Source organism: Triplophysa rosa, linkage group LG2 (assembly GCF_024868665.1).
Source record: "Triplophysa rosa linkage group LG2, Trosa_1v2, whole genome shotgun sequence".
NCBI classification, from domain to species: Eukaryota; Metazoa; Chordata; class Actinopteri; order Cypriniformes; family Nemacheilidae; genus Triplophysa; species Triplophysa rosa.
Genome location: NC_079891.1, coordinates 33,699,733 through 33,716,178, shown reverse-complemented (window position 1 = coordinate 33,716,178; position 16,446 = coordinate 33,699,733). Strand labels below are relative to the sequence as shown.

General features: G+C 37.3%; 1 protein-coding gene across 4 annotated transcripts in view; it reads right to left on the bottom strand.

The window, feature by feature from the left end:
• Positions 1-16,446, bottom strand: part of LOC130564412 (proline-rich protein 36) — a 69,215-nt gene that overhangs the window by 27,798 nt on the left and 24,971 nt on the right. For 3 of the 4 annotated variants that reach the window (XM_057350507.1, XM_057350482.1, XM_057350491.1), the window contains one exon: positions 5,461-5,535. In XM_057350507.1, the coding sequence (XP_057206490.1) occupies positions 5,461-5,535 (75 nt within the window). The remainder of the gene's footprint in view (positions 1-5,460; positions 5,536-16,446) is intronic. The other variant, XM_057350499.1, reaches the window with a different exon arrangement.

Genomic DNA, 16,446 nt, shown 5'->3' with positions numbered 1-16,446 from the left:
ACTATTAAAATATTTATTTTAATTGGAATAAAAAAAAATGTTGGCCTAAAAATTAAAAAAAACTTTTGAAATGTTGCCTCAGCGCCAATGAAATGAATTTAAAGGTGTCATGAACTGGGCTTGTTTATTGTTTTATACTGTTGTCGGAGGTGTACTTATGACGTTCGCGTGGTTTTTACATTCAAAAACATCAAAATCAATAAGTAATAGGCTATTTTCTACCTGGGTTTTGAGGCCGGCTCTACAAACGCTCGGTTTTAATGGGCGTGCCGCATTGAAGACTTGGAAGTAAACGCCCACCGCTATGATTGGATAGCAGTTTGCGTAGTAAACTTAGTTGGTGCCTTCTGTGAATTTGGTTAGACACGTAACGTTAGGTTACACATTAGCCCTAGTCGCACAGGATTAGTATTATCTGGGGACCTCGTGTGATTTAGAAATGACCTCCCCACATCTGTATTTCATGTGGCACATTCGCACGGGATAAGTGAAGCCTGTGATTTTACTCAAATTTACTGACTTATTTCCCGGATGTGATGTCAAGGCTTTGTGTATAGTTTGTATAGCCTATAGTTGTATGGTGTTTAATGATATATGACCGTACCTGTCAGCATTTGAGACCCGTGATCGCGAACCGGACAGAAGATCACCGCGATCGCGGGTCTCAAATGTTACGAGAGTTTCCATGATAAATAAACAAACGGGAGACTCCCGGTAACTTATGGATATGACCCAGCACCCGAAACAATACCAAAACACTTCAACACAGCCTCCATTATTTGCAAACGGTGGATAAAACCTTGAAAAATGATATATGAGCCCGCCAAGTCACAGAGATGCCGATTCGCACGGGACTAATATTATCACAGGACCTCGGTGTTCGTCAAAATACGGTAGGTCATTTGTGGGGGAATTTTTACTTTACAAATTACAGACATGGCCGATTCGCACGGGATTTAGATCACAGACAACCTCTGCAAGTATTACAAATGACTAGGTCCCCAGGTAATACTATCAGGGCATATCAAGCGATCTCTAACAAAGCAATAGTGACGCATCGTACAAATATGTTTTACTCACATAAGATTGCTGCGCCATTCCTATCGGATCCAATATTGATGGCACAGCACTGCTTTTTAATTTTAGTCTCTCTGCAAATCCAGCGTCGACCTCTGCCTTGTTTACAAAGGAATCCGCGGTAATGTTTTACCCACGTGAGCTGGAACGTCTTTAAAAATAAACTTCAACCACGCATTACTAATGTGGGAATCCGAAGGAAGGTTATGCAGCGACTGTGTTCTTCCACAACCAGGCACTGCACAATATTCTGCAATCTTTAACGGCATGTTTATTGCTTGCTCGCTCTATCTGGTTCCGCGCAACTTGTGTTACTTCAGTACTGTCATGCGCAAATCAGTGGGCGGGGCTAGAGAAGTAGTGGTTGATATTCTTCTGTGGAGGCGGTGTTCAAATAGGTGCATTCCAGGACCTGGCGTTCGCTGGTCCTGGTGTCAATAACAGTTGTAATTTCAGTAACAAGGGCGTTTTCCATTCTGACACTTACAGGATGTTTGCTTGAATACGATTCCCTCTTATATAACAAAAGCATGGGTTAAAATTGATGTCTTAATTCATCGCTCCCTTAAGTTGAGGCACCAAAATTACTCACTGAAATTAAATAAAAATTGAAAAAATCTAAAACTAAAAAAATACACAAATGAACAAGACTGCTAAAATTTTTACTAAAATTAACATGAAAACTACCAATGTATAATAGACGCTAATTCAAAATAAAAAAAAAACTACAAAAAAAGATGGGAAAATGGGGAAAAATGGCAGACATGTTGACAAGCCTAAAATGTGGCATCTACGTATACATATCTATGTGTTCTTCATCCCATCACAGACCGACATCATATGCAAATTCTTCAGAGAAACAGCTTCCTAAATTCTTGAAACGTGACTGGCATCAGGAGACTGAGAAAGTACAATGTGCTAAAAGCTTTTATCCGACGCCGAAACATTTTCTTCATCTGCTTCAGGTCACCGAGGACACAACATGAAAAGGCATCATTAGGATTCAATTTCCTGCTGGTACAGGAAATTCCTGCTTCTTTCTCACATTCACACACTAGACCAGGGGTCTTCAACTACTTTTCTTTGAGGGCCAGATTCCAAAAGTATAAATAGGATGCGGGCCAGTTTTTTACCATATTCTCATTTCTTCTGTTATTTATTGCGTTTTGTTCCTTTTATACTGTTTTTGTTGCTGTTACTTATAGGCCATGATTAAAACATGCACACAAATATTGCATCCAGTATTTGTGCCTTTTCATGATATTAAATTAAAAGGGATATTGTCTTTTTAATTGTATTTTATATTCCTTAATGCGTTACTTTACCCAAAAATTGCTACTAATTTACTCACCCACAGTTCTCCAGTACATCGAGATGTGGGTGGCATTGTTTTTCAAGAAGATATTTGGTTGAATTAATTAAAGTTAAATCAATAAAAGTAAAAAACGCAAATACATTCAACACAAAAGTAATCCCTGCCCCTTGTGACGTTAAATTAGCGTCTTATAAAGCGAATCAATTGATCTGTGCTAGAAACTGAACGCTATTATCACATCTTCGGGTGAATTCCGATCGCATTCCTGTGCCCCGCGCACTTATAGGGCAGAGCCTTTGTATAGTGCGAGTTCTGGGGGAGATGAACAGCTGTTTTTCGTCAATATAGCCGTTATACATAATGAATGCAGTAATAAAAACAACACCGTTTTCCCCTTATCTGAGACAACCGTTCACGTGGTGTACCCTTCCTACAGTTAGCCTACTTTCAAGGGCACAAAACACGTTTTAGAACACGACCTATCGCCTGCGCAAACCGATTGCCTGTGTCTGTGCAATGCATTGCTGATTATAATGTTGTAAATAACATTACGTTTCTTGAACTGACCGATCAAATCGCTTTATAAGACGTAAAACATTATGAGCCGCGGGAATTACTTTCGTTTTGAATGTAGCAGCGTTTTGGGCTTTTAAAGATGTGGCGTCTCAGGAGGACGTGCATTTAAAGCACACTGTTCTTAAAGTCTCTCCACTTATTTGAAATGTTAAGGCGGGCCAGGAAAAGATGATTGGCAGGCCGCCAGTTGACTAGCCCTGCACTAGACCTTCAATTAACCGTATCACACCGCTCTTGTTGCTCACTCTTTCTCTTCTGATTCTCACACACCATGAAAGCATCACCGAAAGACAAATGTACTTCTTTACAGCTCAGAAGACTTTCTGCATTCTGCTGTAAAAACCCAACCGGACCTGACAAAGATATTAACCGACAGAATAACCACAACAATCACGCACGGCATTATTATTTACAAGGAGAAACATGTCATCTGTAATACGTCTTCTTACGCCAATACCTGCATCTCTGACTCGCTCACAGTTCTCTTAAATCACATCTTGGAGACACTGTCACCCACAGATGGAGACGCATTCAGACTTGGACCTGTTCTTTTTTGTACCTCTCTCTCTCTCTCTCTCCATTCCTCGGATCTCAGTGGGGACCTGACAACCTGTCTGTCTCTCTATAGCTCATCTGTTTCTATTGCTTCTGATATTTGTAGCTAACAGACGCGGATCCCCGTCTCACAGCCGTCTGCAGTTCTGGACTGCCAGAAATCATGGTGATGAACGCAGACCGTTCCTGTCTTGTTAACTGACTGATCTCAGATCAGACGTCCTCAGAAGTCTAGCATATGTGCTTCGCCTGTCGTGCATAACATGAGAGGACAAAACCCAAAACGACCGAAATAAAGAGTAACATTTGTCTCCTAATGTAAGATGAAGTAATATCATGTATTTTTCTCACACCTCGGAAAAGATCTTAACAAGATCTCAACATATTCCTAGATATGCAGCGATTAGTCTGAAATCAGACTGAAGCCAAACATTTCATCAACTTCTCTCAAACTAAATCGGCAAAGTAAAAGCTATGAAAAACATGTTCAGATAATGCGTCACCTCAAAATCAAACGCAAAGCACTTTTAATGCGTTTAAATGAATTCATTTATATGTTTGAAGGATCATTCAAATGTTGTGCTTAAACATTTATGAAAATTAACCATGTAAAAACATGGTAACCACAAATTAACCATAACTACTGTATATTAACCATTAACTATAGTTTACCATAGTATTTGTAGTAAAGCTGTGGTTACACAAATGGTAATCAACATGACAAAAAACATTTTTACTACAATTAATTAAAGATGCACCGATATATCGGCCAATAATCGGTATCAATAGGTTAAAAACAGCCGATATATCCTGTCCAACAAAAGAGGAAGGGAAAATGCAATGGATTTGTGCTCTGTGTATAGAAAATGTTTAGAAACGACCAATTTGATGTTTGATATATTAATATTAATATGAAAATTCTGTCATCATTTACTCACCTTTAAGGTGTTCCAAATGTGTATAAATGTCTTTGTTCTGATGAACACAGAGAAAGATATTTGGAAGAATCCTTATAATTGATATTATTATAATCAAATATATTTGTTGAACACAAAAAACGACATTTTTCCAAATATCTTTCTCTGTGTTCATCAGAACGAAGACATTTGTACACATTTGGAACAACATTTTTGGGTGAAGTATCCCTTTAATGTTAATATAAACACCATATTAACGCTATCGGCAGATATCACTTTAAATTATCGGCTATCGGTGCAATTTTAGTACCGGTGCAGATCTACAATTAAACCATGGTAAATTTTTGCAACGATATGATATAATTCATAAAAATAATACCATACTGCGAACAAATCTTTCTTTATGCAAAACGTAACTTACTTTTTTGTGTTTTTGAAATAATGGTGAAATGTATCGCACACGTTCTTCACAGGTTTACCAGCTTACGTTCAACCCTTCGTTCAGCAATTTCAGCAACTCTTTTATTCTAGTGTCTATATTATTTCTACTGATGCACGTCAAAAGCATCTCAGTAACCGATACTTCATATTAAACTGAGAATTTACGAAAACAGAGAAAAATATTAGCTTGCCAAACGGTAACAGCTTGTCCCTCCAGAGCTAATCCAGATATATTACAGTCCGTGTGACTCACGTCCTCCCTCCTGATTTAAACAAACAATATATGACGCATGTGCATGACTCTCCAGGTCTCCGTTCATCTCACCTTCATTCTTCATTCTGGCCCGGGACAGATGAGAAAGTGTCGAGATGTGCTGTTGTTATTAATTTCGGTGGACTGTGTGCAGTGGGAGACGTTTCATAACCCGAGCAATTACATCTCAGAAAACTTCCAGAACATCCACCTGAATGTTCTTTAACGCTCCGAGCGCTGATTCATCTGTTTAACCTGCTATGCCTGAGCGATTGTTCATTCCTCGTGCTTTAAGAAGGATGTATTGTAAAATAAAAGCATCTTACCTGTATATGATACAGGCGCAGTCTCTGCATGTGCCACAGTTCTCAATGTCCTGTCCCGTTCGATATGAATGCCTTCTGAAACACAGAAACATCAGAAACGTTACCACACATCTGCATTCATGACATAACACTTACTATTAGTGACAAACATCAAATAATGTTAAAAAACAGCAGTATTGGTCACTTCGAAAAAATAATTTATTACGTAATACATTTAATTCATTCAAATAAAAGAGTAATTTATTAAGTGTTACATTGTCAGCACTGTATTTAAATTAGATTATTGAAACATTTCTTAATAGAAAAATGTAAACGAATGATATAAACTGCAACATCATACAAAAATACAAAAAAAGAATGAATCGTATTTCAGTATTCTAACACAGTAACTTCTTGAATGCAGGGAGGAGAATATATAATAATATAAAGCTTGTATTTTCAATACATATATTTTCATATGAACCCATTTCTAATGTAAACTCGATTAAATTAAATGTTGTTTTGAATTGCTAAAAGTATACAGTATACATCATACATAAGTTTAAACAAAAAGTAAAAAAGTTATTAATTAATTTAATTCATAATCATTTTTAATACATTTTAATTATTGTAATCCATTACACCAAACAATAAAAACCAGTGACTGTAAACGTTGTCACTACAGCACATTGTTGAAGATAAAACAGGATTAAATCACTTTTTTATTTACAGCTTCCAGAGAAGCAGTTAATGTTCCTAGAGGATTTGATGAATGATTTATCCCAGCGTCTTAAAGTAATGTGAGAATGAGTCACAGATAACAAGCCTGTACGATCATTTCTGTTTCTGCTTAATTAAAAACGCTGTCATGTGTGCATTTAAACATGATGAATGCAGAAGAAGAAACATCTTCACAGAATGTCAACTTCAAATGGAAAATTCTGCAGGCAATGTTAGCTGTTCTAGACATTGACACTGGATTGGACACGCCCCTTGCTTCAAAAACCCCGCCCACAAGACCCAGAACAAATGAGAACAGAAGAACATCATAATAAAACACAAGCACTGTTGGGTGTTATGGGTTACTTCTGTTAGTAAGAAAATTAATGTTATTTACATTACTTAACCCTTAGTTTATTCAGTTTGAATATTATTTTAGTTACATTTTTTTGTCATTTTATTATTTACATTTATTTTTAGTATATTATAAAAATGTTATTTAAGTTTAGTTTTTTATTTATTTATAGCAACATGTTGACGTTTTTCAAATAATATATTTTCTTTTCTTTCCTAAAACAGAAATGTTGTAATAGTTTAGCTATGATAACCGGCTGTACTGTCAATTCTATGTTTTTTAAATTGCAATATCTTTCAATATCTTTTCAATTTTCAAGAATTCTGTATAAAACAATATTGAATTCAAAATCTAAATTTTGTCAAGTTTGTGTGAAAATAAATTAGAAATGCATTAAAAACTAGTTCAATTTCTTGAAATTTATAAGGAATTATATGCATGTAAACATGCTGAAAGAACGTGTGAGACCTGCTCACAGGCAAACAAAGTTTAGTGTAAATTTGACAAGTAATGTTTATTAAATTCTTGGAAGGAAGTACATGAAATTAAAAGTAGACAATGTACAGTATTTAAAAACACTGCATATAAAACAAATCAGATTGTGCTTGCACAGACATTTTGACAACAACAGCAACACAGCATCTTCTCATCTTTCTACCAATGCATGTGATTTCAGACCGATAAAAGATGCTCACGACAACAGCATCTCACCTATTTTAAAGGGACAGTTCACCCAAAAATGAAAATTCTGTCATCATTTACTCACACTCGTGTAATTTCATACCTGTATAAATGACTTTGTTTTGTGATGAACACAAAGAAAGATGGTGCCCGAGAACTCTGTTTTCCTAAATTCTTCAAAATATCTCATTGTGTGTTCAACAGAACAAAAAATACAATCTTTTATTTCCTACCACGGTAGTGGATGATGTCCCAGAACTGAAAATTACTAACATTCTTCCAAATATCTTTCTCTGTGTTCATCGCAACAAAGAAATTCATACAGGTTTGAAACAACCGGGTGAGTAAATGATCACCCATTTTTTCATTTTTGGATGAACTGTCCCTTTAAAGTGGGAACAGTACACATATACGCGAATCGTTTATAGGCTCGAACGCGGAGCGGTCCGTGCCCGAGCCACACGAGGAAGAACAATACTATCCTGATTTAGAACCTCAGCACAATGGGGACTAATTACACATCACAGATTTCCGGAATCTTCCGCCTCTCCTCTCGCCTTCTGGAATTAAAGATCTGATGGTAATCCTAAAGCACTTGAGCCGGCGTTCATATAATCCACAGATGGGAATCAATCATAGACGGGCTTTATGTGAAGATCCTTCATCTATTTCTCACCCAACACACGCTTCACATGAAACTCGCCTGCGCTTAAAATGTTTGCTCGCAACATTTCATCCTTACACGGCGTGCTCTTTCCATTCAGTCATCCATTCGTTTGTTCCTTCATTCGTGACAACATGCAATGGAAGCATGTCAAATAAAGACACGCATTAACTGCAAAGGTGACACATTTAATATCAAAATAAAATGTTTCTAAAGGTCATTTTTTTCACACATACTGGCATTCTGTCACACAAATTGAGACGGTTGGTCTCATCGAAAGCTGTTTAAGGTCTCGCATTTCTCACTGGGGACCGGCGTAATCTGTCATCAGCACAACACCTCATTGTGTGTGGACGTCTCACAGAAAGTGAGCACAAACAAGAAATCGAGAAATAGAATCAACAACTAACAACTTAATCTCCAGTCACCACACATTCAGATTGAAACAAATATGACCAGGACATACAAAGAAATGTATAAATCGACCATTGTGTGTTTCTTACTATTCACCTGAGAAAGACAAAATCACAGATGAGATGACGGAGTTATTTCTGCTAGACATCAATGAGATTAAATGGAGAGCAAACCGAAAGTTGATTTAGTTTGAATATTATTTAAGTTTAATTTTTAGTTTACATTTATTTTTAGTATATTGTAAAAATGTTATACAAGTTTAGTTTTTACATTAATTTCTAGTTAATCATTTTAGTGCCTCAACTTAAACTTATTTACATTTAGCCAGAAAAGAGTCAGAAATGTCCCAAATGTCTCTGTCATCAGCGTGACGTAAACAATCGGTCAAATCGGTCAGATTTGTCTGCAATCAAAAGTCAATATTATTGAAGATCTCAATATGAACTCAAACATTTCTCATCAAATCGACCCAAATCCAGATTAGTTTACCTGCTCTTCATGCATTTTAAGAATGATGTGTTTGTAAACCGTGCAAAAAAGAAATCTGCATTAATGACTTCTTTTTTTAGTTTTGAAATAATGTGCCAACTCTGCCCCACGGCTTTATAGACATGACCTGAACGTGAGCTGATTCTCCAAAAACATAATACAACTACTTGAGAAGTGTTTTACATAATATAATGCATCATTGCACAAACAAAAGATGCATCGATGCATCATTAAAACAGAAAGCAAATCATCTTCGATCATCTATTGATGATGTCAATGCTATTATCTGTTCTTACCGTTTCTGTCTTTTGACTAGCACTCATTTACAAGTAACTCACTATTTGCCTTTTGGTGGTTAAACATCAATAAGTGTGGTTATATTTCAAACAAAATCCAAAAGATATTTCTTAATTGACTGACATAACAAGCAATACAATTACATTTGTCAAACATGATTGTGAATACTCATCTATAAAAACGCAAACATATCGTGTTGCTTTCTCGAGAGTTTATTTGAACAACTAGAGTTTCTTCTAAACGTATACTAAATGCGCCTTAAGCATTTTCAAGAAAACGATAAATCGCAAAGTTTGCCCGAAAACGAAGTAGTCATGTCTTTGAGGAAGATATCAAGCGGGCTGAAATGACTGCCGCCGTTTGAAATGCAACAGTGAAACACTCCTGGGCAACATCACAGAGGAGCATTTCAACGTTTTCCGGCACTTACGAAAGAAGACGCCGAGCTCCAGATCAAGGCAATCTGGTGGTGTGATGTTCCTCCTCTCATTTACACGCAAATTGGAGGCTTTAAACAACCATTACACCTCTAAAAACAGAAGCCTGTGGATAACACCATAAACACTTAATGTTTATGATCAACCCACGAGGCAGAAAAGTTGAAAAATGGACACATCTGAGATTTCTGGCAAGTGTGTTTTTCTTTTCTCAACCGAGCGCTGGAGGAAACAAGCTGTCAGCTGGATGTCGAGTGTCAGCAGTGATGGACAGCATTTAACGCCACCCATCTCGGTAGTGATACAATAAATGGATGTGAATGACATCAGAGCGGCTGGAACACTGACCAATCAGTATCCAGGACCTGAATAATCCAGATTATTATTAACATAATATGCTTGCGTGTTACAGCGCTCAAAGCGAAAGAAAACAGAGAGGGAAAGATGAGTAGCCTCATCTCATGTGCATCAGACCGTAGATTATCCTGACGCTGAAATCCTCGTGCGTGTTTGTAGAGCCACTAGAGCGACTGTGTGACACGCATGCTAATGTAACTTCCTAATCTTCTCTTTACTCTCTCTCTGGTAGAAGGCTGAAAAATGCTCCGTCAAATAAAGACAACAATCAGTTTACCTCAGACCTGTGCACTTTTAAATCCATCATGCAGCTGTAAAACATTACAAACGGTTTACTTTATGACTAACGCCAATATGATATTTAACATGTAAATAATACAAATGTGAGCATTCACAACACTCTAAAACGTGCTGGGTTGTATTTGACCCATGCTGGACACAACACACTGCTGTGTTAAAAATGACCCAACGCCGAGTTGTCTCCACTTATAGTTGGGTGAAAAACAACCCAGCACTTATGCTTTCCTCTGAAGCCATAAGATTAAAATCAAGTTACTTGCTTATACACACTATAAATACTGGGTTGTTTCAACTCATTGTTGGGTTAAATATGGACACAAACCCAACAACTGGTTTAACTCGAAAACACTCGAAAAAATGCTGGGTTGAAAATAACCATTTAACAGCCAACCATTAGGTTAAACTAATCCAGAAAATGTTATATTTGGCCCAACATTAAGTTAAAACAACCCAACGATTGGGTTCGTCTCTTTTGACCCGATGCTGGGTTGAAAATAACCGAACAGTGTAATGTTTGTCCATATTTGACATGTTCTCTTTCTCCATGTTCTCTTTCTCCAAAGAATGTTCTCTTTCTCCATCGCTCACAAATCTCATTTACACCTGTTGCACATTTACAGTAAAAGTGTACTTTAAAAACTGCTGGGTTATTTTCAACACAGCATTGGGTCAAGAAGGGACTAACCCAACAACTGGGGTAAAACAACCCAGAAAATGTTTATATTTGACCCAACAAGGGGTTACACAACCCATCATAGGTTAACTCACAACCCAACGGTCAGGTTCATCCCTCTTTAACCCAACACTGGGTTGAAAATAACCCAGCATTTTTTTAAATGTGGCACGTTGTGACTCAGAAGGTTTAACACCAACGACCCCAAACTCTAGTAATCTCATTTGACTATCATTAATAAAAAGTTTCAATAAAGTATGAATATTATTCATAAAGAACCAACTTTAAACAAACTTTCTCAAACAAAACGGAAAAACAGAAAAAGTCATATAGACTGCTTGTATAGTGAGATGGCCGTGTCAATTTGCACCATTCTAATAACCAATCATTTGTGACCCTGGACAACAAAACCAGTCTTATGGGTCAATTTTTCAAAATTGAGATTTATACATCACCTAAAAGCTGAATAAGTATTTATTAGCTGAATACACTTATTGAATAAGTTTTCCATCGATGTATGGTTTGTTAGGACAGGACAATATTTGGCTGAGATATAACTATTTGAAACTCAACAATCTGAGGGTGCAAAACATTCAAAATATTGAAAAAATGTAAAGTTGTTAACCAGAAACGCTGTAGAAGGTCGTTGCTAAGAAGAAACAGGTTTGTTTTAATGCTCACCGTTGTAATGACGTTGTGGAGAGTAGATGACATTCTAAGCTTTACATAGATATCAAACTTGAGTGGGTAATTCTCAAAAAGCGGCAGCAGCGAGTGAATTTTGAAGGCATGTTTCTGGCCATTTTTGTTAGCAATTTTGCTGCATCCACAACAAAAATAACGTTTTTATATATTTATGTTGGGAAATTTACCAAATTATTCATGAAACACGATCTTTACTTAATATCCTAATGATTTTTACTCGATAATTGTGACCCAAAAAATGTAATTTTGGCTATTCCCGAGAAATGTTCCCGTGCAATTTAAGACTGGTTTTGTTGTCCAGGGTCACAGTTACATCAATCAAGTGACATTTAATTAGTACCAGCACCAAGCCAGCAGAAACTAAAAGATTTGCGGGCTGTTTCAAGCCATACAATGGTTTAATAAATCTAGAATTTTAAATAAATCTAAAATGTCCATATTTGACCCAGCCATGGGTTGAAACAGTCCACGGTTTGGTTTGGTGTGTGTGGCAAGATGTTGATAAACAGCATTGTCACTCGTCCTTCAGTTTGTATGAACAAGCAAAAAGCGCGTGGACAGAAATGACAAGTATGTGCTGGAAGTGTCAACACACTTTGCGATTGTTTTGGGATGAGTCAGAATTATTTTCTGTGCTTATCAACAGCATGCAATGTCATGATTGCATTCTCTCATCTCAAGGTCATGAAAAACTGAATCAAATATTTAAAGGCATAGCTAACCCAAAAATCATCATTCATCAATCATCATTTACTCACCCTGAAGTTGTTTAAATGTGTTTGTTCTGCTAAACACAAAGGAAGATATTTGTAAGAATGCCAGTAACCAAACAGATCCATAGTAGGGGAAATAAATACTATGGGAGTCAATGGGGGATGAGATCTGTTTGGTTACTGTCATTCTTACAAATATCTTCCTTTGTGCTTAGCAGAACAAAGACATTTAGACAGGTTTGGAACCTCAGGGTGAGTAAATGAGAGAATTTTCATTTTTGGGTGAACCGTGCCTTTAAGGACACATAATGAAAAAGCGAGGGGCGGCCGAGCTACTGCATCACAGTTAATGCTGTAAAGATTTTTAGTTATTTGCCATTTATCAGAGGTGTTTTATTGAAAGCAGTGTACATTGTGCTAATTGCAGGGACCGTCCCTCTGGACCGATGCGCTTCGGGACCCATCGACCGCAGAGCATAATCGTGGCGTAATCAAGTGACGGTTAATGCACTAAACTGTGTTTGGGCATCTAAAGCTGGTGGTGATGCCCCTCAAAATAACAAACTTCACAAAAGCGCTGGAAGTTTTTTTGTTTGTTGAAGAAATAAACTTGCGTGGATCAGGTGCCTGTGGGGCACGCGTGATGAATTGCGATGTCTTTACTGGCACAGCAGGAGCGTCGATGTGTGTTTATTTGCCCCCTAAACCGTCCTAACTGCTGGATAAACACATGTCTCTGGAGTCATTTCGTTTGGACGCTTAACCTTGCATTACAACACGTCTGAACGCACCACGAGAGGCCATTGCCTGCAACAGACAATGGATCATTTCTTCACTACGATTCATTTCAGATGGATCATTTCTCACAGGCATTACCACGGTCACACTCATTCTCTCGCATTTCAACGACCGCAGGACGGTTTTCATTTGCTCAATACAATAGAAACAATAGAAATACAAATCAAACCGTAATTGATGAAATGCATGAAGAGAATAGAGGTGTAAAATGAATGTAGATTATAGAGGTACAATAAAATGGATTTGAGATGCAGAAAATGGATGTAAAATGATGTAACGGAGTTACTTTACAGACAAAAAAAACCGGAATGTTTAAAAGCAGATAGGTCATTGGCTCTCTCATGTAAACCTCTCTAGTTTCGCTATGACAAGCATGAGATAAACACCATTTAGAGAACACAAACAGGTTGGGCTGCAATGAATCAAGGCTGAATCTATTCATCCGAGGCAGCGATCGATAGAGAAAAGCCATTTCAGCAAACTGATTAAAGGATTCTGCCGTTATCAGTAAGAATGGAGCTCAGCCCAGATGTAGCCGAGAATTCCAGCTCATATCACATCAATTTGAGCGCGTATAGCTGATCTTGATATTTCATCATTTGTTTACCTATATTTCCTTCTGCGTCTGCGGTTATTGTAGCCAATCGGAACTGAGAGAATAAACATCAACGCGCTGATATCAAATACCTGTTGTGCTGTAAACATTCACGGAAGGGAGAGTTTCCCATAAGGCCGGTGTGAGTTTTGAATGCATAAACGTTCACTGCGAGCATGTGTTGCGATCTGGAGCGCTGAGTCATGTTTTAGCGGGTGGGAGGGACGGTGTCAAACGGAGGACTGTTTATCGCTCGCTAAAAAACAACACGCACAGAACAAGAGATTGGATGGACAAAAGATTTTCAAGGTGAAAACAAACAGAATGTTGCGCAAAAACTTTCCAAGAATATAAATGTAAAAGCAAATCGTCGTGCTGTATCTCAAAGTCAAAGCCTCCCATGACGCTACACATGACATGATCAAAATAACTTTGGCATGAACTCACAAGATCTGATCCAAAGAGTATCTTGTGTTTTAATATAAGCAAAACAATTCTGAATTTAAAAAATGTTGTGGTGTTTCTGAAAAAAAAACTAGTAGGATTTACTTAATTTTTCGTGTTAATTTGTGCAAGTTTTTGCGCACAGTTTTTAAAGTTAATTTTACTCAAAAATGTTATGTCATGTCTCGCGTAGGAACTTTAGCCGCTTTCTTTGGCCAAGGCCCGCCCAAGAGGCCATATGACTGACAGGTAAAGCAACCAATCAAGTTTCGTTTTGTGCCGCGTCATGTTTAGAGGCGTGGAAAGTCCCCGCAGTAATAGAACCGGTATACAGCAACAACGATTATAAGTTTATGCCATGATCTTCACATACTTTTAAGAATGAAAAGTTTAGTCGATTGTGATGAATTCTTATTGCAACTGATGTAAACACGACAGCTTACTTCTTCGATCAGACAGCTTCGTGTTGTTTTCAGGCGGACCGTTAAAGAACGCGACACGCACGTCTCCCGGAAATCCTGTGAAATTCAACCAATCAGATGACGACTTTGAACGTGCTGAAGTGTTTCCAGAAAAGTGTGCCTTATGCATCAGACCTTCAGCAGAAATAAGCCCCAACAGTGTGATCACAACCCGACGCAAGCGGATATATAGCTGTTATTACACGGCTACTTGCCACATGAGAAAAAACTGGACATGTGAATTGTGAAATATTTTATTAGCTCATTTTGTCCGAACGCCGACCTTCCGTGAGGAAAAGCAGTTTACTTTCTGTTTTAAGGTAAGAAACAACATTCAAATGTCACGAGCAGGCAATTTGGTTTGATCATTTGAAAATATAATGTCACATATGTTATTAAAAGACATATTGATATTTAATTTGTCAAAAAAAAAAACTGTCAAAATGATTTGCTGCATCCGGGTTACCGTGTGTTATTAGTTTTGAGGGGTTGTTATATGGGAATAACGAACCTGCAAATGTCTCGACTGGCCAATCAGAAGCAAGCGTTCCAATAATAATAATAAACAAAATGAAGTAAACCCTACTAGTTGTTTTTTCAGTGATGGGTAAATTTAGCAGAAACCCAATCAGTGGGTCATTTTAACCTTAAATTTACTATATTTGACCCAACCATGACCCAAACATCCGAGCATAAGTTATTTAAACCCAACAGTTGGGTTTGTCCACATTTCACCCAACCAAGGGTCCAAACAAGTATGAAAGAGTGTAAAAACCGAACAGATTTTTTTTTAGGAAAAGCTCAAATGTAAATACACTCACCTTGAATTTTACTAGTTTTATAACTTTTATGGTTTCCGGCATATTATTCTATTAATATAATGTAACCCTTTATGTAAAAACCAGGCTAAAGTCTCAAATCTAATTCTTGCAATCTTTGACATGTTTTTAGTTATTTAATATTAAAGATATTAAGATTACATTTAAAAAATGTTCTTTACATTATGTACAGTATGATGATTTATGTAGAAAACAGTAAATCACAAAAATGACTTTATAACCGGCCGTTCACATGTAGGATCATAAATATCTAATTTGCCTTGATTTTCAGTGTGGCCACTCTATAAATCTACAATTACAATCATTACATTAGCGAAACAAAATAATCTCGTAGAGAACGCAGAGCACATTTCCAGATGGGTGAATGGCGTTGCCCAAACAACATTAGCCATTAGACCTCACATTTGTGCTAGATTACATGTGACAGCAGAAGTGTCTGATTATCCAATCTGTTCTGTTGGCCAATGGCTCTGTAAACCCTGAGCTTATAGAGGAATCAGGAGCATCCGCAGTCTTGTTTGTGTTCTCTGGCTCTGACGTGACTAGAATGAGCTCAGATAACAGCCTCATCACCCACCGCCATCTGTGTTGATGCAAAATAAGTCTGGCTTGACTGATCTGTGATCAGTTTCATTACCTTGGTTTCATTAAGACCGGGCTAGGGGAAACTGGTCCAGGATGAGGCCTTATGTTCAACATCTACTCAAAAGAGCCTCTAATAGTCACAAAGGTGTGGGAGAAAAAATTAGAAATACTTGAAAAAAGAGAAGCCCAGAATCTATGAAAAATAAAAATTATGTTCTTACTTTATATGACTTTTCTAGTAGGAAGGCCTCAAATCCAACTTGATACAGAATAAAGATCCATAGAGTTGCTCGGATTCATCGTTTAGCTTTTATTTACATTTTTAAAAAGCCTAAATTACTAATATAAATCGCAGACAACCACCAAATCGTGTGCGGTTCAGTTTTGATTTATCGTGCAGCCCTATTTGAAAAGTATTTTTTGATGACATTTGGGCAGTTTTATGTCTTCCAAGAACAAACAAGAGACTCACATGAAGAA